The following is a 25,204-nucleotide window of genomic DNA, read 5'->3' as shown; positions in this document are numbered from 1 at the left end:
AGTGGACTCATCTCTGTGCTTGTTCTGTTAGACCTCAGTGTTGCTTTTGATACTGTTGACCATAAAATTTATTACAGAGATTAGAGCATGCCATAGGTATTAAAGGCACTGCGCTGCAGTGGTTTGAATCATATTTATCTAATAGATTACAATTTGTTCATGTAAATGGGGAATCTTCTTCACAGACTAAGGTTAATTCTGAAGTTCCACAAGGTTCTGTGCTAGGATCGATTTTATTCACTTTATACATGCTTCCCTTAGGCAGTATTATTAAACGGCATTGCTTAAATTTTCATTGTTACGCAGATGATACCCAGCTTTATCTATCCATGAAGCCAGAGGACACACACCAATTAGCTAAACTGCAGGATTGTCTTCCAGACATAAGGACATGGATGACCTCTAATTTCCTGCTTTTAAACTCAGATAAAACTGAAGTTATTGTACTTGGCCCCACAAATCTTAGAAACATGGTGTCTAACCAGATCCTTACTCTGGATGGCATTACCCTGACCTCTAGTAATACTATGAGAAATCTTGGAGTCATTTTTGATCAGGATATGTCATTCAAAGCGCATATTAAACAAATATGTAAGACTGCTTTTTTGCATTTACGCAATATCTCTAAAATTAGAAAGGTCTTGTCTCAGAGTGATGCTGAAAAACTAATTCATGCATTTATTTCCTCTAGGCTGGACTATTGTAATTCATTATTATCAGGTTGTCCTAAAAGTTCCCTGAAAAGCCTTCAGTTAATTCAAAATGCTGCAGCTAGAGTACTGACGGGGACTAGAAGGAGAGAGCATATCTCACCCATATTGGCCTCTCTTCATTGGCTTCCTGTTAATTCTAGAATAGAATTTAAAATTCTTCTTCTTACTTATAAGGTTTTGAATAATCAGGTCCCTTCTTATCTTAGGGACCTCATAGTACCATATCACCCCAACAGAGCGCTTCGCTCTCAGACTGCAGGCTTACTTGTAGTTCCTAGGGTTTGTAAGAGTAGAATGGGAGGCAGAGCCTTCAGCTTTCAGACTCCTCTCCTGTGGAACCAGCTCCCAATTCGGATCAGGGAGACAGATACCCTCTCTACTTTTAAGATTAGGCTTAAAACTTTCCTTTTTGCTAAAGCTTATAGTTAGGGCTGGATCAGGTGACCCTGAACCATCCCTTAGTTATGCTGCTATAGACTTAGACTGCTGGGTGGTTCCCATGATGCACTGAGTGTTTCTTTCTCTTTTTGCTCTGTATGCACCACTCTGCATTTAATCATTAGTGATTGATCTCTGCTCCCCTCCACAGCATGTCTTTTTCCTGGTTCTCTCCCTCAGCCCCAACCAGTCCCAGCAGAAGACTGCCCCTCCCTGAGCCTGGTTCTGCTGGAGGTTTCTTCCTGTTAAAAGGGAGTTTTTCCTTCCCACTGTCGCCAAGTGCTTGCTCACAGGGGGTCATTTTGACCTTTGGGGTTTTTACGAAATTATTGTATGGCCTTGCCTTATAATATAAAGTGCCTTGGGGCAACTGTTTGTTGTGATTTGGCGCTATATAAATAAAATTGAATTGAATTGAATTGAATCTTATGGGCATCACACAGGTTAAAGAGCATTACAACTGGATTAAAGACAGCCCACAGCGGCTGAGGGTGCGCCGCGCTTCGAGCGGCCATCAACAGGCTGAAACGACCAGATCATTTCCAAAGTGAAGTCTGTATTGATCCGGGATGTCGTCTGACTACCAGAGAAATGGCAAGAGAGGTGGACATAGCACTTTTTCGGCACATTACCCTTACAGGAGATTTTGTAATGAAAGACGTGCAGCGGAATTCGCGTGTCAGGACGGAGCCGCTCATGGCGCAGAATAAAAAGCACCTCCGTGTTGTAAGTCTCATGGGACATGCCCAACTCTTCCACCATTCGGAAGATTCAGACGGCTTTGGGTGGCTTTTCAGTCGAGTGAGTGTCCGAGAAATTGTCGAAGAGCTGAGCATGTCACAACATGTCCTGTGAGACCAACATGGAGGTGCTTTCGTTCCGCGCCATTAGCGGCTCCCTGGCGAATTCCTCCGCTCCTGTTTTGATGACATAATCTCCTTTAACAGTGGAATGTGCCGGGAAAGTGCTATGTCCACCTTTTCTGCCATTTCTCTGGGGAGTCCGACGACATCCCGGATCAACACAGCATTCAGTTTGGAAATGATCTGATCGTTTCAGCCTGTCGATCGCCGCTCGGAATGCGGCCCACCCTCCGCCATTGTGCGCCGTCTTTAAACTGGCTGTACCTGTTGTGTGGGCCGCCAGAAGAGGAGGTACTGCTGGCCCACCACCAGAGGGCGCCCTGCCTGAAGTGCGGGCTTCAGGCACGAGAGGGCGCTGCCGCCACGGACACAGCCGGGAATGACAGCTGTCACTCATTATTTCCTGACAGCTGTCACTCATTCTTCATCATCTCACTCCATAAAACCCAGACGTCATCTCCACCTCATCGCCGAGATATCGTACTTCTATGGAGGTAACTTTCTCTGCCTGTATTGATTGATTCCAAGAGCTATTGTGTTGCAGCTGTCTAACCAGAGGACCGGCGTGGGTCGCGACTGTTTCGTCCGACTTCCTGTCAGATAAGTGGTTACACAGACGCTGCACAAGTGTGTATTAGAGGTAGAGGTGGCATTCCCACCGTTGTTGTTACGGGGTGTACACACACCCACACTTGACTGTCTTTGTTCTTCGCCAGCAGTACCAGATCCGACAGTCGGGGATGATGATCACCTGGGAATTCGGGACTTGGCGGCTCCAGTATTCACCAGGTTCGGTGGCGGCGGAAATCGTGTGGTTCCGGCTCTTCTCAGGACAGACGTCTTCTATCCTCGAGCCTGCCCACACGTCACCTTTGTGGATTGACTGTTATCAGATTCTGAGATTGTCTGTATATTTGTTGTGCACCTTCACAACATTAAATTGTTACTTTTTTGGCTCATCTATTGACCGTTCATTTGCGCCCCCTGTTGTGGGTCTGTGTCACTACACTTTCACAACAGTACCACTCTCTAATCTGTGTGATGCCCATAAAATCGTCCCTGAAAGCCATCTGAATTTTCCGAATGGTGTCCACCTGGCTGTCTCTCACAGTTTCTGGAAACATTTGATGCAGCACTGCTCCAGCCATTCAGACATTTTCCTCACAATGAAAATCCGACGAGGGGGGAGGACCAGTGCTCACTCAAAGCGTGCTCACAGGTGAATGACGCAACCGACAGGCGTGAAAAAACTCACGCATGCGCACGAAGGTTCAAGCTTGGCTGATGCAGTCACACGTGATTCAAATCTATAAGGTTATTGCAAAAAATAAAAAGATCCAATACTTTTCTAACAGACCTTGTAATTAGTGGAACAAGACACAGGTGTCAGTGAATGTTCTGGAAGGGGGCGTGAACAGGGAAGACAAAGGTAAGTGCAAGAGAGTGAAGGCAGGAAAACACAGTGGAGTGATGAAAGTAACAAAGGCACGTAAGCATCTTGAGTAAGTGAGTGAAAATAAAAAGCAGACAGAAACAAAGTGTGAATCAAAAACACAATGGCTGGTGCAGTGATATGGAGTGGGAACATACTTAGACAGGCATGAAGGAAACATTGAAATATGAACAAAGCTAAAACCGAATAATATATTGACCAGACTGACCCATATCAAAGTATAAGAATACAAGCAACAATTGATGAGCAAAAAATAAACAAACTAAAACCAGTGACCAAACAACGAAATCATAAATCATAAACAGAAAATGCAATACATACAACTGAGACACAACTGGATGAAAACACTGAAGATGAATATTAACCAAATCCAGTGATTAAACATAATAAAGCAACACAAAATAATTGATAAACAGAGTGCAATAAATACTGTAACTAAAGGAACATAACCAGACAGGAAACACTTACAGGTAAATAACACCCAAAAACTGACCAAAGCACAATACACACAATGTGTTGAACAGAACTAAACTACAGCTACTTAAGGAACCAAGAGTGAACAAATACGAGGATGATTGACAGAAACAAAACCAATGATAACATGAACATGAGAACCTGACAAGAACAAGAAACAAGACCAGCTGAAGTATGACTATGATACATGGCATGATTAAAATACAAAAGGCTCAGAGCACAAACATGGAAAAAAGACTTCAATATAATTTTGTCATGATCCAGCCCAACAGAGCTGGATCATGACAAAATTATAACAACATAAAAATGTTTTTGTGAGCTTTTGTTTTCAACATTTCTCTACCATACTGTCATCTTCTTCTTCTTCCTCTATCGGCTGCACCCGTTATGGGTCACCGCAGCAGATCAGTTGTTTCCATCTTCCTCTGTCACAGCAACCACCTGCATGTACTCCCTCAGCACATCCATAAACCTCATCTTTAGCCTACCTTTTCTCCTCCTGCCTGGTGGCTCCATCCTCAGCATCCTTCTCCCTATATACCCTGGGTCCTTCCTCTGCACATGTCCAAACCATCTCAGTCTCACCATCTCTGACTTTAACTCCAAACTGTCCGATATGATCTGTCCCACTGATATGTTCATTCCTAATCCTGTCCATTCTCGTCACTCCCAAAGACAGTGGCAACATCTTCAGCTCTGCCACCTTCAGCTCTGGCTCCTGTGGTTTTGTTAGTGCCACCGTCTCTAAGCTGTACAACATAGCTGGTCTCACTACTAACTCCAGACGTCCTCATACAATAACACAGTTCTTCTCTTGGCACCCTGAATTGCGGATGGATCGCTCGCTGCCTGCTTGCATTGATTTTTTTTTTTTCCGAGGCACCTTGAGTGCATCATGGATGGAAGCTTGAAAGTACATTTCTAACAAACATGGAGCCCTGTGCCAACAGCAGCAAGCACTCGGATTAAATTTTTGATGCACCTAAAACATTTAAATTAGGTGTTTGGAAATACTTTGGCTTTTTTTTTTAAAAAGATGGGAAACTTGACAAGATGCAGGTCTTTTGTAAAGAATGCTGTGCTGCTCAACCTTACACTGAGAGAGAGAGAGAGAGAGAGAGAGAGAGAGAGAGAGAGAGAGAGAGAGCGAGCTGAGGAGGAAATAGCAAAATACAGGCAGAGGGATAATTTAGGTCTGAATGGCAGTGTTGCAGTGGTGGAAGGAACAAGTGGATCTTCCACTGCTTTCAAAATTGTCCAGGAGCTACTTGTCCATCCCTGCAACAAGTGTTCCCTCTGAACGAGTGTTCAGCACAGCAGGTGAGATTGTGACAGCAGAGCGCAGTCTGCTTCTTCCTGAACATGTGGACCAACTAATATTCCTGAAAAAAAAACCCTGAAAAAAAAAAGCCATATGAAATAAACCACCAAACTAGGTGTTAGCATAGAGAATGGCATTTGCAGATCAATCTATTTTTAAAAGTATATTTTATTTAATTCTTTTGTTTGTCTTATGGAGTCACTCGGTGAGAGTGGTCTTTTTACAGCAGCTATGACTGCCAAATAATAGTTTGCATCTTTCTTTACACAAGCATTTGTAAAAGACCTAATTGTGAAAGGTTGTTATTATTTGTATTATTCACATTAAAAATCTTAATGCTTTCTGCTTCTCACTATTTTATTAGTCTACCTGCTGAAGAGTTCATATTAATATCTGTCAGGCAGACAGGAATATGGACATTACCTACTGAAAGTGTCACGTTAAGTCACTCATTGAGAGTGATGTTGTTTTACTGTTTACTGTACTGTTTAAATTCTGACATTGTGATTAAACAGGTTGCAAATATGAGGAAACTGATTCCTGTTCCTTAATGTTGACTCTGGTAGATTTGTTGCTTATAAGGAGTAAAACAAATCCTCTGCCTCTAGTAGAATCAGAAGAAGACGAATACCATAGTACCATACTGAATTACAGCTTCTTATTTTCTATTTAAATTTTTGGTATAATTTCTTTGCATCATGTTGAATTGCATCTTATCGCACAACATCGCATCATATTGCATTGTGAGGAATTGAATTGCCATCAAAATCAAATCGCAATATCAAATCGCATCAAATCGGGAACGGGTGAATTGTATCACATCGTATAGTCATGTATCGCAAGATGTATCGTATCGCTGGTAGTGTATCGAGATGCGTATCGAATTGTTGTCAGTGATGAGATTAACATCCCTAATCTGTAGTGGTCTTTCTCAGTGTGAAACCATATTGCTGCTCACAGATCTTCAACTGTTTTCTGAGCCTAGCTTCTACTTCTCTTTTCCATAACTTCATGCTGTGGCTGATCAGCTTTATTCCTCTGCAGTTACTGCAGCTTGTCACATCACCCTTGTTCTTAAAAATAGGAACCAGCACACTTCGTCTCCACTCCTCAGGCATCCTCTCACTTTCCAAGAGTTTATTAAACAATCTGTGTAGAATCTCCACTGCCATCTCTCCTAGACATTTCCATACCTCCTCTGGAATATCATCTGGACCAACTGCCTTTCCGCTCTTTATCCTGTATATAGCTGCCCTCACTTCATCCTGACTAATCTCTTGCACTTCCTGATTTACTTTCTCCACATCATCCACCCTTTTCTCCCTCTCATTTTATTCATTCATCAGCTCCTCAACATATTCACCCCACCTTCTCAACCACTCTCCTTGCTTTATCACCCTAACCTGCTGCACATCCTTTCCAGCTCTGTCCCTTTGTGTAACCAATTGGTACAAGTTCTTTTCTCCTTCCTTACTGTTCAACTTCATGTACAGCTCACTATATGCCTTTTCCTTTTGCCACTTCTCTTTTCACCTTATGCAGAATCTCCGTATACTCCTGCCTACTTTCTTCATCTTTGTGAATATCCCAATTCTTTTTCGCCAACCTCTTTCTCCTTATACTTCCCTGAACATCATTGTTCCACCACCAGTTCTCGGTGTATCTTTCTTTTGGATGCACATTTGAGTAGTAAAAATCAGTGAGGCAAATGATGTCCGATGGAGCCATTATTCACTCTTTAATGATGCACCAGGATGTGTTTTCACTCAATGCAGGATGGATAATCGAGGGGAAAACATTTTTTGACATCCCTGATGCACTGTTAGCTAGTTCTTTATCTTGTTGTCTGACAAGGATTCAGGTTTTTGCAACAGCTTATTTGTTACTGAGCTCAATGTTGTGATTATTTCTTGTAGTGTAGACTTTTGTGTTCTGTGGTTTGGAGTTCTTCTGATTCTTGTCATTCAAAAGGAGAAGCTGGGCTTGATTATTTACATTTCTTTTAAGGAACTGCGGTGGTGTACGTGACACCTGTAAGGGTGAACCTTCAATCATGTATGCATGGGCCCGGAATGCACCGCCTACTAAGTTACCAAAAGGTATGTTGCGTGAATTCCCCTAAGCCTTCTTATGTTTCTTTTAAACATCTCTTTTAATGAACTCTGCCTATGTAAAGAGGGTTTCATCTTAGACATCTTCATCTTTAGACCTCTAGTTTTGTTAGAATGCACATTAAACTAAACACTGATACCTGTTGGTATTCTGCTTGTGCAAAGAGTTCCAATTAAGGCAGTACAAACTGACATTTTGATATCATGGTGGATACTGAATTTGCTGACTGCAGAGTCACACAGAGTTTTGGGTACAGGTCTGGCTGGGTTCTGTCTCAAGTCCACAACTATCTCCACTGTCTTTGTTCAGCTCCAGGCTGTTGTGGCTGCACCAAGTCATTAGTTGGCTGATCTCCGATCTGTAGGCGTACTCATCTCCCCCAGAGATGAGTTCAGAGAGGATGATGTCATCCGCAAACTTCAATAGTTTGACAGACTCATGACTAGAGTCCCCGGACTCGTGTTCCCACCAACGGAGTCTGACAGATGTCGGCCTCGACCCTGACGCGGGCAGTGTAAAGAAACTGGGTGTCCACTGGCTGCCTGCCTTAATTTCCAAGTTGTGCTTCAGTTGTGCAGTTGAGTGCCCTGCATGGCAGCACCCTGACATCGGTGTGTGAATGGGCGAATGTGAGGCATCATTATAATGTGCTTTGAACTTCTGATTCGGATGAAAAAAATGCTTTATAAATGCAGTCCATCTACCATTCATTATTGAAAGACCAGTATTGTCATGTTATTGTCATGACATGGTTAGTGTGTGTATGGCACTGTAAATAAGAGCAGTTTTCTCTGGGTTTAATCAGTCACCACCCCTGGCCTTTCAACTTGCCAGATGCATTTTATGCCATAGAACAGCATTCTTCCTGACAGGGCAATAATTCAATGATGTAGTCAAGAGGTTACTTGTTGGGAGTCTTATTTTGTAAATGGGAGAAGAATCTCAAATTCCTTTATATATTTCACACACAGCTAATGTAATGAAGTCAGGACAGTGCAGATACATTCCTATGCCCTTGACACTTGTCGTTCCCCTCATTAGCTAATGTACTGTAGGTAGAGTTGGTGTGTGTATTAGCTTGCAGTGACTTTCTGAACTACGCTATCAGAAGTAAATCTGTATGTGGTGAAAGTGTTGAACTTGTGGAGACATTCACATCTTGACAGTGACATTCAGCTCTCTTGAGTCCATGCACGGCCTTTGAGATTGAGAGATGTGTTGCGTGGTAAGAGTTTGAGGAATTTATGAGGTTGCTGGACACAGGTGTTTCACAATGCAGCTGTCTTTGTAGGAGAACAAAGGTCCAGTTCTTTAGGGTCCTGATACTACCTGTTTTACTGTTTTTATGGTTGTGAGTTTTGGACACTAACTGGACGTCTTTAGTGCTAGGTGTCTTTGTATGATCCTTGGGTACTGCTGGATTGAGCTTGTGTCAAACAAATGGTTAATTAAGGAGAATGAGATAAGGAGTATCACTTATATAGAGAGGGAATGTCAGTTTTGACATTTTGGCATGATCTAGTACAGGGGTGTCTCAGTGTTAAGGATCCTCCTGGCTGGAGAAGGGTTAAGAGTTGCACGTTCCACCTCGTTGCAGCACGTTCATGGTTATTTTCAAGACATGGGGATGGACCAGTTTTCTCAATGGTTGCCACCCAGGTCCCAAGATAATTCCATAGAGTGGTGGCTACAGTGGCACCAGTGCATGCTCCCAGACCTCACATGACCTGTCCAGACCTGACGCATATGCACACAAGATGGTCATCGATTTCAGATCACTTTGTGAGCATGTTACTGTGACCTTCTTCATATAATATATCACTCTGCGTACATCCCATCATGGTCAGGTCTGGAAGTGTTTGAGCCACTTGGAGGTGTTGGATAACTTGTTCAATGAATAAAATGATCAGTTAGGGGTGGTGGTCAAGCGGTTAAGTGTGCTTATTTACAATGTGGAAGGTTCCCATTTCAAACCCCACTCCTGCCTACTGCACCCCATTAAGTATTTTATTTTAAACTCCATGTAATATGGACTTCCGTTAAGAAGAACATCCAGCGTTAAACGTCTGCCAAATCAACATGCAGATCCACCCTGAAGCAGCTTACTATCAGTTAAAGCCTCTATTTTGTGATTACTCCGTTGTGTTGCATTAAATTTTGTATGAATATCTGAGATTAACTGTGACCGATACAGAAAGAATAATTCATCAGTGCGCAAAAACCTTTTCAGAGCACTGTATATGTCCATGTTGTCATTTCCCTAATTTTACCACTGTGTTCTTCACCTCTGTTGCTTCCATAGATGTTGGTTTTAAAGTTGGAAGAAATTCAGGGATTTCCTACTTTGTGCTGCAGATGCATTATGGGGATGTTACTGGTTTTAGAGGTGAGTCCTACAGGAAATTGTCTTATCATCAAGATTATATATGCTTCAGTTATATCACTGTAATTAGAAAATCACAATTTTTTTTGTATTTGGTATAAACCAATCAAACACTGTCTTTATGTGTGGAAAAATACCTGATATTCTGTATTTATTTCTCATCTGTGTGAATGTGGTACTTTTTCCATTTTATGTACATCAGAGCATCTTAAATACTTTTGGCTTTTGGACTTCTAGCCAAATAAGACATTTAATAATTAACCTTGGGCTCTAATAAACTGTCCTGAATCCCCCCCACCCACCCATTTAATACTTACAATATGAAAGATCATTTTTTAAATATATTTATATAGTACTTTTGAAAACAGTTGAAAGGCACTTCATATAATTAGTACATGACAAGAAAGAGACATTTTTTTAACAGCCTGATATTCCTTTTTCTTCACTTTCTGTAAAGTAATAACAAATAAGGTAAATTTTTCTTCATGTTTTGATATGTTTTGATGCTGTGTAGGCTCTCAGTTGTCCAGGTGGTTTCCATAGTAGAGAAGCTTGAATCTTCGACTGGACTGGGTTGCTTGACGTGAGGACGTTTCGCTTCAAATCGCAGAAGCTTCCTCAGCTAAAATTCTTGCTCTGGTGGTCTGACTTCTGTCTTGACTCTTGTAGAGAAGAATAATCAAGAAGTCACAAAAGCTGGAGTTTTAAACCTAACCAGACCCCTCCTACCGAGAGGCAGACTGCTATAGGCTGGTGACTAAAACAATTGCTTTAATTAGCACCTATTGTGCTCTAGTTAACACCCTCCTAATGACAGGGCAGCTGTCCCTCTCCTGATGGCTCCCTTGACGATGCTGCTGATGACGTGAATGACTCATTACCATGAACAAAAGACTGAAACTGCTTTGACCCGAGTACCCCATTGTAAACAGGGGATAAAGCGTGTCTCAGACCCCCTCCCCGGTTAAGGCTAGATTTCAAATGTTTCACAAAGAATGCCTCCTTGACCCCTCTCTCAAACCATTTCTTCTCTCTAGCTAATATTTTAATTTCCTTGTCCTCAAACGTGTGGTTAGTGTCTTTAAGGTGGAGATGAACGGCAGACTGAGGTCCACTGGCGCACTCTCTGCGGTGCTGGTATAGCCTTTTGTGTAAAGGTTGCTTAGTCTCACCTATGTAGTGTTCGTTACAGTTTTCCTGACATCTGATAGAATGCACTACATTGCTCTGTTTGTAACTAGGGATCCTGTCCTTAGGGTGAACTAATTTCTGTCTCAAGGTGTTAACCGGTTTAAAGTAAACTGGGATTTTGTGCTGTCTGAAGATCCTCTGTAGTTTTTCCCCTACTCCTGCTAAATAAGGGAGAGACACTCCTCTTCTTCTTGTCTCCGTCTCCTGTCTATCTGGTCTCTTTGTTCTCTGGGACTTCTGCACTTTGTCCAGGGACCATTGTGGGTACCCACATACTGTGAGGGCTTTCCGGACAAGTTGTTCTTTAGCCCTTCCCTCTGCAGTTGTGGGCACCTGTAGGGCTCTGTGTTGAAGCGTCCTGATCACCCCGAGCTTGTGTTCAAAGGGGTGGTTTGAGCCAAAGAGCAGATATTGCTATCTGCTAATATCTAGTTACAAACAGATCCCTAGTTACAAACAGAGCAATGTAGTGTATTCTATCAGATGTCAGGAAAACTATAACGAACACTACATAGGTGAGACTAAGCAACCTTTAAAACTCCAGCTTTTGTGACTTCTTGATTATTCTTCTCTACAAGAGTCAAGACAGAAGTCAGACCACCAGAGCAAGAATTTTAGCTGAGGAAGCTTCTGCGATTTGAAGCGAAACGTCCTCGCGTCAAGCAACCCAGTCCAGTCGAAGATTCAAGCTTCTCTACTATATGTTTTGATACAGAATGCAGTTCCATGTGTGGAAATAAAACCTATTATAATAATTTGGAGCTTTGCTCACATTTTTAAACACACTGCTATTATTTTGAACACAACTGTATTGTTCAGTTTTACTGCTACCAGTGTGCGTCCCACATTGTTTACTCCCAGTGCTCGACCACTGATCCTCCTCAGCATGGCTGAAAATCCATCACCACCCAAAGTTGCGTTCTTCATTCCTTTGAGCTGACCCCGTTGGCTCCCAATTGGCATCTTAGTTGGCTACCTGGCATTAATAAAAGAAAAGAACTATAGTGATGGTGCTGATGTATGGTACATAGTAGAACCAATAATAATGATAAAATTTGTATTTTTTCCAGACCACCATAAAGACTGCTCAGGACTTAGCTTAAGGTTGACATCCAAACCGTAAGTTATTCAAAACTGTAAATTTGTTCTGTTCTTTTTAGTGATTGTAACTTGAAAAATATGTTATTGTACATGCATTACAGCTGACATTCAGATCACGTTTTCAAACAAATTCAGGTTGTCCAGATGTTTGTAAGTGGCAGGACAAATTTTAAGAATACTCACTCACCAAGTGGCAAATGCGAAATGGCCATGGTTTGATTTAGATGACACTACTGGTTTTAAAATTAGTTGGATACAGATAAGTTCATATATGCCTCCTTAAGTCTTAACAGCGGTGGTTGATCCCACCATCACCTTACACCAAGCTGTTCTGGAACATCTGAAATAAATCAAATCAATTTTATTTATATAGCGCCAAATCATAACAAACAGTTGCCCCAAGGCGCCTTATATTGTAAGGCAAGGCCATACAATAATTACGGAAAAACCCCAACGGTCAAAACGACCCCCTGTGAGCAAGCACTTGGCAACAGTGGGAAGGAAAAACTCCCTTTTAACAGGAAGAAACCTCCAGCCTCAATAACATACAAGTAAAATAAGTATTGAACACGTAACCATTTTTCTCAGTAAATATATTTGTAAAGGTGCTATTGACATGAAATTTTCACCAGATGCCAGTAACAACCCAAATAATCCACACATATAAATAAGCAAAATCATAGGTGTCCATTAATTAATTAATTAATTAATTAATTATGTGTAATAATGTGAAATGACACAGGAAAAAAAGACCTAAAGAAAGGGAGGTGTAAAAAGATATGGAAAGCCAAGACACCAGCTGAAATCTTATCAGTTATTAGAAAGTAGTCCTGCCCCTTGTCAGTGCAAACTAACATCAGCTAGTTCAGTCCCAACTGATGGCCTGTAATGCATGTTTCCTTACCAAGATGTCACACAAGAAACATCTCATGACAGGCAAAAGCAAAGAGCTCTCTCAAGATCTTCTCAGCCTTACTGTTGCAAAACATACTGGTTACAGAAGGATTTCTAAACTTCTGAATGTTACAGTGAGCACTGTGGGGCCGTAATCTGAAAGTGGAAAGAACATCATTTCACAATAAACCAGCCATGACCAGGTACTCCTCACAAGATTTCTGACAGAGGAGTGAAAAGAATAATCAGAAGAGTTGTCCAAGAGCCAAGGACCACTTCAGAAAGACCTGGAAATAGCAGGTATTTCAAAGAAAACCTGCAATAAGTAATGCACTCCACTACCATGGCCTCTGTGCACGCTCACCACGCAAGACTCCATTGCTGAAGAAAAAGCATGTTGAAGCTCCTTTAAAGTTTGCTGCACAACATTAAGCAAGCCTGTGAAATACTGGGAGAATTTATTCTGGTCAGTTGAGATCCAAACTGAATTCTTTATCATGCCATAATACACACCATAAATGGCATTGCACATCACCCCAAAAACACCACACCAACATTGAAGTTTGGAGGTGGGAATATCATGGTGTGGGGCTGGTCTTCAGCATCCGGCACAGGAAAAATTCATATAATTGAAGGAAGGATGAATGAAAAAATGTACAGAGGCATTCTTGATTAAAAATCTACCAGGATGATGAAGATGAAACGAGGGTGGACATTTCTGCAAACACAAACACAGTGATCCCAAACACACAGCCAAGGAAACTCTCAACTGGTTTCAGACAATGAACATAAAGCTGCTAAAATGACCCAGCCAGTCTTCTGACTTGAATCCAATAGAAAATCTAAGGAAAGAACTAAAGATCAGAGTTTGTAGAAGAGGTCCACGGAACCTTCAAGATTTGAAGACTGTTTGTGTGGAAGAATAGGCCAATGTATGTGTCTAGTTTGTCCATACTTGAGACATCTTGAAGCTGTCATCATCATCAACAAAGACTTTTGTACAAAGTGTTAAATAAATTTCAGTAAGCGTGTTCAGTACTTTTTTCCTGTCTCATTCCATCTTATTACAAATAACGTAATTTATGTGCTTATTTGTTTTGGTTTCTTTGCATATATGGATTACCTGGGTCGTAACAGACATCTGGTGAAAATTTTATGTCAATAGCACCTTTAGAAATATATTTCCTGAGAAAAATGGTGATGCGTTCAATACTTGTTTAGCCCTCTGCATATAAGCAGCTTGTAGAGCAGAAATGTTACTTTGACCTTGGAAAGTTGAGGAACATGTGAGGGGAAAAAAAATCCCAGACTTCTCTACTGTAACAGCTGTGGGTCTATGTGTTTCCCTCCTATTAGGCAGCCATTAATGGCTGGAATATATTTGTTGATGTCTATGGACACGGTCATCCTCCCAGGAAAAAAAGGTGTGTACAAGCATATCATTTCTTTAAATACCTCTGTAAATTTGCCTGTTGCAAACACAGAATTTCTGAGGATTTCACTTGAAGAAAACATTTTAAGGGTTTTGACCAAACACTTACATGTATATGGAAAAACGTTTTCTTCTACATCTGGCCATTTAGAAATAAGTGTTTAGTGCAGGTTGGTTTTTAATGTACACTGCTAATTCAATTTATTCAGTTCAGTTTATTTTATTTATCTATTATCAGATCACTACAATATTGCCTCAAGTCTCTTCACACAAGTAAGGTCTAACCTTACCAGCCCACCCTGAGCAAGCACACAGGCGATAATGGTGATAATGAAGAAGAAACCTCAAGCAGACCAGACTCAGAGTGGTGACCCACTGCTTAGGCCATGCTAACAGTTACAAGGTTTTCTAACAGTTACAGGGTTTTTACAGATTTTACAAGAATTTCTTAACAGTCAGAAAAAAAGAGCAACAAAAACATAGTCTATAATTAAAAAGCGATGTCCAGTTCCAGTTAGGTCTCATGAAATATGACTTTCAGTTATTGGTGCAGCAGGCAGGGCATCCTGAGGTCAGTCCAGCACCCATGAATCCATCGGGGGTGTCGTCAGTGCCTCGGACAGTGAGAAAAAGAACAGACTTAGTCAGCTGGAAATACCTGCTCCTGAGGCAATAGTTCAGCAGCAATAAATCAACTCGAAAGCTGAGCTATTACTAAGATGGTCACTGGCAGCTAGCCCTGTGCTTCACTAACAGACCCAGAATTTAGATGTAGTGAGGCTGAGGCCTTTTCCATTGCTAATAATATGAATTACACTGGTATTACATTGGTGTGTTAACTGTATGAGAAGGAGGATAGATGTCTTTAAATCAAATCAAATCAATTTTATTTATATAGCGCCAAAGGCGCCAAGGCGCCTTATATTGTAAGGCAAGGCCATACAATAATTACGGAAAAACCCTAACGACCCCCTGTGAGCAAGCACTTGGCAACAGTGGGAAGGAAAAACTCCCTTTTAACAGGAAGAAACCTCCAGCAGAACCAGGCTCGGGGGGGGGGGGGGGCAGTCTTCTGCTGGGACTGGTTGGGGCTGAGGGAGAGAACCAGGAAAAAGACATGCTGTGGAGGGGAGCAGAGATCAATCACTAATGATTAAATGCAGAGTGGTGCATACAGAGGAAAAAGAGAAAGAAACACTCAGTGCATCATGGGAACCCCCCAGCAGTCTAAGTCTATAGCAGCATAACTAAGGGATGGTTCAGGATCACCTGATCCAGCCCTAACTATAAGCTTTAGCAAAAAGGAATGTTTTAAGCCTAATCTTAAAAGTAGAGAGGGTGTCTGTCTCCCTGATCTGAATTGGGAGCTGGTTCCACAGGAGAGGAGCCTGAAAGCTGAAGGCTCTGCCTCCCATTCTACTCTTACAAACCCTAGGAACTACAAGTAAGCCTGCAGTCTGAGAGCGAAGCGCTCTTTTGGGGTGATATGGTACTATGAGGTCCCTAAGATAAGATGGGACCTGATTATTCAAAACCTTATAAGTAAGAAGAAGAATTTTAAATTCTATTCTAGAATTAACAGGAAGCCAATGAAGAGAGGCCAATATAGGTGAGATATGCTCTCTCCTTCTAGTCCCTGTTAGCACTCTAGCTGCAGCATTTTGAATTAACTGAAGGCTTTTCAGCAGTGTTGCCACAGTTACTTTGAAAAAGTAATCCAATTACTGATTACTGATTACTCCTTGAAAAAGTAACTTAGTTACTTTACTGATTACTCAATTGTAAAAGTAACTAAGTTAGATTACTAGTTACTTTTTTAGTTACTTTTCCCAGCTGCCGACAACAACCCTCTGCCACCTCAACATGACAAATGATACATGTTTTGCCAAAACTTACTTTATAGTCACCCTTTCTTGACTTCAATGAAAATAAATACTTGTTTTATAAAAAGTAAAATAAAGACCTCTTTCTTGACCTCATATTTAACTGTTGACAGCACTGTAACAGTAAAACTTGCAATTTCGAACCTACATTGTTTATAAATGTAACTATTAAATTCATTCTTGCATTTTTCTAACATTTAAATTCTCTCTAAATATTTTACTTGTCGAAATTAATATTATTTTAAGTAGTATTAGTAGTTGTAGTAAAAAAAGGCTTCAAAACTGGACCTTTAATCTAGGGGTGTTGTGAGGGGGGCACATCCCTCCCCCACGCCCCCATTCCATCTGGATTCGCCCCTACTTTGGCGTTTGAGCACAAAGAATGGATAACATTTATTTATGCAGAAAACGTGACCAGATTTACAGGTAAGAAAGTTTTATTGTGTTTTCACATCATATGGTCCTCAGAAAGAGAGTTTAGGTGCATTTGAGTGGAAAATAGTGTTAGTTGTTGACGCGTCACGGAGGATCAGCTGTTTTAACGTGCAGATACGGAGCGGCTCAGCTCAGCTCTAAATAAAGGAGGAAAAAAAGTATAAAAATGTCTTTGTAAAGCTCAGTGCAGGTGTGCTGATCACCGTGCTTTAAGAGGTGACGACGAGTCAAGCAGCTGCAAAAAACCGCGGATGATAAGCTCACAGCTCACTGAAAGTGGGCAGTTCAGTCGAACCCCGACCCCCTGCCCACAGACCAAGTTTAATGCTGCTATCGACCCACAATGAAAAATAATAGTAACGCACAGTGACATGAAGAAGTAACTTTAATCTGATTACTGATTTGGAAAGATTAACGCGTTAGATTACTCGTTACTAAAAAAAGTGGTCAGATTAGAGTAACGCGTTACTAAGTAACGCGTTACCGGCATCACTGCTTTTCAGGGAACTTTTAGGACAACCTGATAATAATGAATTACAATAGTCCAGCCTAGAGGAAATAAATGCATGAATTAGTTTTTCAGCATCACTCTGAGACAAGACCTTTCTAATTTTAGAGATATTGCGCAAATGCAAAAAAGCAGTCCTACATATTTGTTTAATATGCGCATTGAATGACATATCCTGATCAAAAATGACTCCAAGATTTCTCACAGTATTACTAGAGGTCAGGGTAATGCCATCCAGAGTAAGGATCTGGTTAGACACCATGTTTCTAAGATTTGTGGAGCCAAGTACAATAACTTCAGTTTTATCTGAATTTAAAAGCAGGAAATTAGAGGTCATCCATGTCTTTATGTCTGTAAGACAAGCCTGCAGTTTAGCTAATTGGTGTGTGTCCTCTGGCTTCATGGATAGATAAAGCTGGGTATCATCTGTGTAACAATGAAAATTTAAGCAATGCCGTCTAATAATACTGCCTAAGGGAAACATGTATAAAGTGAATAAAATTGGTCCTAGCACAGAACCTTGTGGAACTCCATAATTAACCTTAGTCTGTGAAGAAGATTCCCCATTTACATGAAAAAATTGTAATCTATTAGATAAATATGATTCAAACCACTGCAGCACAGTGTCTTTAATACCTATGGCATGCTCTAATCTCTGTAATAAAATTTTATGGTCAACAGTATCAAAAGCAGCACTGAGGTCTAACAGAACAAGCACAGTCTGAAGTTAAATGTCTCTATGGAATCTGACCGTTTTTCTCTGCAGAGAGATCATTCCACAAGGCACATGCATGATAAGAGAAAGCTCTGTCAACTATTTTTTAACCTTGGGAACAGAAAGTAGTCATGCGCCCTGAGAACACAGAGCACGGGCCAGTACATAGGGTGTAATTAGATCAGCTAGTACGGAAGGCGCTAATCTATGAATAATTTTATAAGTTAGTAACAGAACCTTAAAATCAGAACTCAGGGACAGGAAGCCAATGAAGGGAGGCCTAAATCAGTGTAATGTGGTCAAACATTCTGCTTCTTGTCAAAATCTGGCAGCAGCATTTTGAATCAGTTGGAGACCCCTAATCCTGGACTGCGGTAAGTCAGAGAATAGGACACTGCAGTGGTGCAATCTAGAAGAGACAAATGCATAGATCAGAGTCTCAGCATCAGCCATATATCAGTCAATCAATTTTATTTATATAGCGCCAAATCACAACAAACAGTTGCCCCAAGGCGCTTTATATTGTAAGGCAAGGCCATACAATAATTACGTAAAAACCCCAACGGTCAAAACGACCCCCTGTGAGCAAGCACTTGGCGACAGTGGGAAGGAAAAACTCCCTTTTAACAGTAAGAAACCTCCAGCAGAACCAGGCTCAGGGAGGGGCAGTCTTCTGCTGGGACTGGTTGGGGCTGAGTGAGAGAACCAGGAAAAAGACATGCTGTGGAGGGGAGCAGAGATCAATCACTAATGATTAAATGCAGAGTGGTGCATACAGAGCAAAAAGAGAAAGAAAGAAAGAAACACTCATTGCATCATGGGAACCCCCCAGCAGTCTAAGTCTATAGCAGCATAACTAAGGGATGGTTCAGGGTCACCTGATCCAGCCCTAACTATAAGCTTTAGCAAAAAGGAAAGTTTTAAGCCTAATCTTAAAAGTAGAGAGGGTGTCTGTCTCCCTGATCTGAATTGGGAGCTGGTTCCACAGGAGAGGAGCCTGAAAGCTGAAGGCTCTGCCTCCCATTCTACTCTTACAAACCCTAGGAACTACAAGTAAGCCTGCAGTCTGAGAGCGAAGCGCTCTATTGGGGTGATATGATACTATGAGGTCCCTAAGATAAGATGGGACCTGATTATTCAAAACCTTATAAGTAAGAAGAAGAATTTTATATTCTATTCTAGAATTAACAGGAAGCCAATGAAGAGAGGCCAATATGGGTGAGATATGCTCTCTCCTTCTAGTCCCCGTTAGTACTCTAGCTGCAGCATTTTTAATTAACTGAAAGCTTTTCATGGAACTTTTAGGACAACCTGATAATAATGAATTACAATAGTCCAGCCTAGAGGAAATAAATGCATGAATTAGTTTTTCAGCATCACTCTGAGACAAGACCTTTCTAATTTTAGAGATATTGCGTAAATGCAAAAAAGCAGTCCTACATATTTGTTTAATATGTGCTTTGAATGACATATCCTGATCAAAAATGACTCCAAGATTTCTCACAGTATTACTAGAGGTCAGGGTAATGCCATCCAGAGTAAGGATCTGGTTAGACACCATGTTTCTAAGATTTGTGGGGCCAAGTACAATAACTTCAGTTTTATCTGAGTTTAAAAGCAGGAAATTAAAGGTCATCCATGTCTTTATGTCTGTAAGACAATCCTGCAGTTTAGCTAATTGGTGTGTGTCCTCTGGCTTCATGGATAGATAAAGCTGGGTATCATCTGCGTAACAATGAAAATTTAAGCAATGCCGTCTAATAATACTGCCTAAGGGAAGCATGTATAAAGTGAATAAAATTGGTCCTAGTACAGAACCTTGTGGAACTCCATAATTAACCTTAGTCTGTGAAGAAGATTCCCCATTTACATGAACAAATTGTAATCTATTAGATAAATATGATTCAAACCACCGCAGCGCAGTGCCTTTAATACCTATGGCATTAAAGGCACTGCCATAGGTATTAAAGGCACCTAATACCTATCCATCCATACAGGATGGAATGAATCTCCACTATGTTGTGAAGGTGGAAGAAAGCAGTCCTTGTGATTTTTCTGAGATATAGGTCAAAGGAAAATGTGGGTTCAAAAATCACCCCAAGGTTCCTCACTTTGTCAGAGTAATTTATAATGCACGAGTCTAAGTTAATATTTTGCTGGTCAAACTGATTTTGATGTGTCATTGGACCAAGAACCATCATTTCAGTCATCTCTGAATTTAAAAGTAAGAAATCCTCTAAAGTCTTTATGTGTATGAGATTACCAGCAATTATCGACATGTTTAATTGAGTATCATCAGCATAGCAGTGAAAAGTAATCACATAATGTCACAGTATATGCCCAAGGGGTGCCATATAAAGGGAGAAAAGCAGAGGGCCTAAGATGGAGTATTCTAAGTGCAGACTGCAGTGGCTCATAGAGATTATTCTCAATAAGGTGGTCCACGAGCTGCTGTGAAACCACTTTTTCAAGAGTCTTAGAGCAAATGATAGGTTTGGTATCAGAGAGTAATTTTTCAGTAGACTGGGATCAAGGTTGGATTCCTTAAATATTAATTTAATCACTGCAGATTTAAAACATTTAGGAACACATCCCCAGGTTAGTGACAGGTTAATAATTTCCAGTAACATTAGCCCAAATGTAGGCCACAGGTCCTTAAACAGTTTTGTTGGTACAAGGTTGAAAAGACATGTTGTGCATTTAGCAGAAGTTACAAGTTTCATCAGCGTACCCAATGAAATACCATCAAATTCAGCAAAATCTAGGTGAGGTATCAGTGATGGGACCCATATCTGTAACATGTGCAGTGGCAGAACTAAGGCCTTTCAGAGTATTGTAAGAATTCTTGAGCGGTAAATGGAGAACGACTTACAGGTGGTCGTCCTTGAATAAGTGTTGCCAGCATGTCAAACAACAACTTTAAATTATACTTGTTTTTGTTAATCAAATCAGAGTAGTAGGCCCATTTTGTAGCCAGTAGTGTGTATTTATAGTCCAGAATAGCATCACACCATGCAAAGTGGAATACTTCTAGTTTTGAGCCACACCATTTTCGCTCTAGGCCTCTAGACTTGTACTTGAGGCCACGTAAATGATCACTGGACCAAGGAGAGTCATTTTGGGGGTGGGGGTGTGGTTAGTGTAGGTGTAGGTGTAGTGATCATATCCATTGTGCTTGTGAGCGCCGAGTTTAACCTGTCCACAAAACTGTCTACTGCATGATCAGGTTCTGAAAATGATGCTAAGATATCAGGCAGTCTGGCTCCAAATTCAACTGTAGTTGAGGAGTTCATGCATGATAAATAAGTGTCTTGTCCCAGTGAGCAGGGCAAAGAGATTGCAAATGGAGCAAGTGAGTGATGAGAAACCACTGATGCAATAGACATGATGTCAATATTTGAGAAAGTTATACCATGAGTGAGGACCAAATCCAGGGTGTTTCCACTAATGTGAGTTGAACCCTGAATGCATTGCTGGAATCCAAACGTGTCTATGTCGTCCATAAATAATTTGCAGAGGCAGTCAGAAGGCTTGTTTAAATGAATGTTGAAGTAACCAACAATCAGAATGTTATCTGCATGATAACATTCTGATATTCTGAGATAAACTCAACAAATTCATCTAAGAATTCAGAATTTGGGCCCAGTGTCCTATGTACGGTCACAAAGTAACATGTTTGAGTTTTATTCTTCTGAACTTGGCTATCTGTGGCATCCTGAGCAGAGAGTCAAATGTTCAAACTAATTATACAACCCCTGGCAAAAATTATGGAATCACCGGCCTCGGAGGATGTTCATTCAGTTGTTTAATTTTGTAGAAAAAAAAAGCAGATCACAGACATGACACAAAACTAAAGTCATTTCAAATGGCAACTTTCTGGCTTTAAGAACCACTTTAAGAAATCAGGAAAAAAGATTGTGGCAGTCAGTAACGGTTACTTTTTTAGACCAAGCAGAGGGAAAAAAAATATGGAATCACTCAATTCTGAGGAAAAAATTATGGAATCATGAAGAACGCTCCAACACATCACTAGTATTTTGTTGCACCACCTCTGGCTTTTATAACAGCTTGCAGTCTCTGAGGCATGGACTTAATGAGTGACAAACAGTACTCTTCATCAATCTGACTCCAACTTTCTCTGATTGCTGTTGCCAGATCAGCTTTGCAGGTTGGAGCCTTGTCATGGACCATTTTCTTCAACTTCCACCAAAGATTTTCAATTGGATTAAGATCCGGACTATTTGCAGGCCATGACATTGACCCTATGTGTCTTTTTGCAAGGAATGTTTCACATTTTTTGCTCTATGGCAAGATGCATTATCATCTTGAAAAATGATTTCATCATCCCCAAACATCCTTTCAATTGATGGGATAAGAAAAGTGTCCAAAATATCAACATAAACTTGTGCATTTATTGATGATGTAATGACATCCATCTCCCCAGTGCCTTTACCTGACATGCATCCCCATATAGTCAATGACTGTGGAAATTTACATGTTCTCTTCAGGCAGTCATCTTTATAAATCTCATTGGAACGGCACCAAACAAAAGTTCCAGCATCATCACCTTGCCCAATGCAGATTCGAGATTCATCACTGAATATGACTTTCATCCAGTCATCCACAGTCCATGATTGCTTTTCCTTAGCCCATTGTAACCTTGTTTTTTTCTGTTTAGGTGTTAATGATGGCTTTCGTTTAGCTTTTCTGTATGTAAATCCCATTTCCTTTAGGCGGTTTCTTACAGTTCGGTTACAGATGTTGACTCCAGTTTCCTCCCATTCACGTTGACTCCAGTTTCCTCCCATTCGGTCCTCATTTGTTTTGTTGTGCATTTTCGATTTTTGAGACATACTGCTTTAAGTTTTCTGTCTTGACGCTTTGATGTCTTCCTTGGTCTACCAGTATGTTTGCCTTTAACAACCTTCCCATGTTGTTTGTATTTGGTCCAGAGTTTAGACACAGCTGACTGTGAACAACCAACATCTTTTGCAACATTGCGTGATGATTTACCCTCTTTTAAGAGTTTGATAATCCTCTCCTTTGTTTCAATTGACATCTTTCGTGTTGGAGCCATGATTCATGTCAGTCCACTTGGTGCAACAGCTCTCCAAGATGTGATCACTCCTTTTTAGATGCAGACTAACGAGCAGATCTGATTTGATGCAGGTGTTAGTTTTGGGGATGAAAATTTACAGGGTGATTCCATAATTTATTCCTCAGAATTGAGTGAGTCCATATTTTTTTCCCTCTGCTTGGTCTAAAAAAGTAACCGTTACTGACTGCTACAATTATTTTTCCTGATTTTTTTATAGTGTTTCTTATAGCCAGAAAGTTGCCATTTGAAATGATTTTAGTTTTGTGTCATGTCTGTGATCTGCTTTTTGTCTACAAAATTAAACAACTGAATGAACATCCTCCAAGGCTGGTGATTCCATAATTATTGCCAGGGGTTGTATTTTAGGCCCCGCAAGAGTCAGTAAACTAAACCTAGATTTATAAATAAATGCAACACCTCCGCCTTCCTTTGTATCACAAGGGATGTGTCTAAACGTGGTGGGCAGGCTTCATTTAAGGGGAGGACAATAGTAGGTTTCAGCCAAGTTTCACATAAACCAATCATATCTAGGTGGTGTTCCATAATTTGATAATTTATTAACAGTGATTTTGAGGACTTTATGTTAATGAGACCCAAACTAAGGACCTGCCGAGAGTTGACATTTTGACTTTTTCGATTCGGGGGTGGTTCAAAGGTAATACATGCAAGATGCCTTAGATTAGGTTTAGGCTTGTGAAATTGCACACAGGCTGAAGATAGTAGACACGAAATATTTGACGTTGCACAAACAGCCAGTGGGGCATCCTCAATTTTAGTGTTATCCAGTGCAGTAACAGGCACTAAATTTGCAAAAGCTAATCACAGGCAACTGAGAATCCTACAAATAATGCACAGGCAGCAAATAATGCACATGTAACTAAAATAAAAGAGACGATTACAACCTTGGATTAAATACAAGAGCATGGTTCAGTCCGGTCGTGAAGGAGTCAGTCCTTCCAGGAAAGAGGTCTGACTGGAAACAGGTAGCAGCAGGTAGCTAATCTGTTTTGTGCCCAGCCCCCTGTGTCAATTACATATATAAACAGATCTATTGGGCTCATCAGTACAGAGGTTGAACACTTCATTAATTCAGAGGTTTTAATCACAAAGAAATATTTTCAAGGAGACTTCCCATAGTGGTAACACAGTATGAAGATGTGCATGAAAGTCTGGTCCAACGTCTTCAAGGGGAAATCATTGGAGCTTTAGGATTAATTAATGCATCATACTGTATTTGAGACTCGCATGTGGAGTATCACTTGACATGATTAAACCTGATTAGGAAGAGAATTATGTTTTGAAGATTAGCCAGTCATCGTTGACATCCTATTTTTATATTCTTTCAAAATTGCGCCACAGTCACAACTGCAGACATCGCCTGTGAATACACTTCCTACCCTATCTACCCCTTTGCCTTCAGGACCCACACACACCAACTGGGTGAGTTAATGCAAAATATTTCTCTATTTCACAATAACGTTTTGGTATTGATGGTTCACTGAATTGTGTTTTTCTTACAGGCAGAGTAGTCAGTGGTTACAGAATTCGAGATGGCAAGTGGAGCCTGATAGGGAGACAGTCTCCTCTGCTGCCACAGGTATATTACCACGTCATTCAAATGGTCATAGGTCACAAGGAGCTATGTTATCCCTGTGTTTTCCAAAACAAGCTATAATTTTTGACTCACTCTCTTTTAAGCACTGTTAATTTAATTTGAATGCTATTACAGCAAAAAGGCAATTGTTGTTAAGATATAACAGGTGAGTCCAATGCAGAGAACCACAATGCTGAAAAATAAAAAGCTGGTTTATTGCCATCAGCTACAGTAGAATGTTCTAGAGCACTCATTAGGAACAGTCTGTACACAGAGGCATTTCTAAGCATCACAGGTGAGAGGAGTCGTCACCTACCCAAGATGAGGTCAGGAACACGAGATTAGTCCAACAGGCAACCATGTCCTCAGACGAAGCAGCATAAGGGTTGTCCAGAAAGACCTCCAGGTGATACCAGGCTACCAAATACAAAATTAATAGGAAAGGCAGAATGGCAGCATAGGTTGATGGCACAAATTCAAACAGCATTCAGATAACAGGAGAGCAGACTAATAAAGCTGGGTAGTCTGGGGAGGAGGTAACACATTGTGAGAGTTTATAAAAGCTGTTAAACTACTAGAAATCACAGAAATACAGA

General features: G+C 40.8%; 1 protein-coding gene across 1 annotated transcript in view; it reads left to right on the top strand.

The window, feature by feature from the left end:
• The window catches only part of pam (peptidylglycine alpha-amidating monooxygenase), a 180,383-nt gene that overhangs the window by 59,137 nt on the left and 96,042 nt on the right, over window positions 1–25,204 (top strand). The window contains 6 exon segments of the mRNA XM_034192957.1: window positions 7,270–7,361; window positions 9,677–9,760; window positions 12,019–12,067; window positions 14,300–14,367; window positions 24,374–24,454; window positions 24,535–24,611. Of these exon segments, the coding sequence (XP_034048848.1) occupies window positions 7,270–7,361; window positions 9,677–9,760; window positions 12,019–12,067; window positions 14,300–14,367; window positions 24,374–24,454; window positions 24,535–24,611 (451 nt within the window).

This window comes from Thalassophryne amazonica, chromosome 17 (assembly GCF_902500255.1).
Source record: "Thalassophryne amazonica chromosome 17, fThaAma1.1, whole genome shotgun sequence".
Lineage (NCBI taxonomy): Eukaryota > Metazoa > Chordata > Actinopteri > Batrachoidiformes > Batrachoididae > Thalassophryne > Thalassophryne amazonica.
This window is presented reverse-complemented; position numbering and strand designations above follow the sequence as displayed.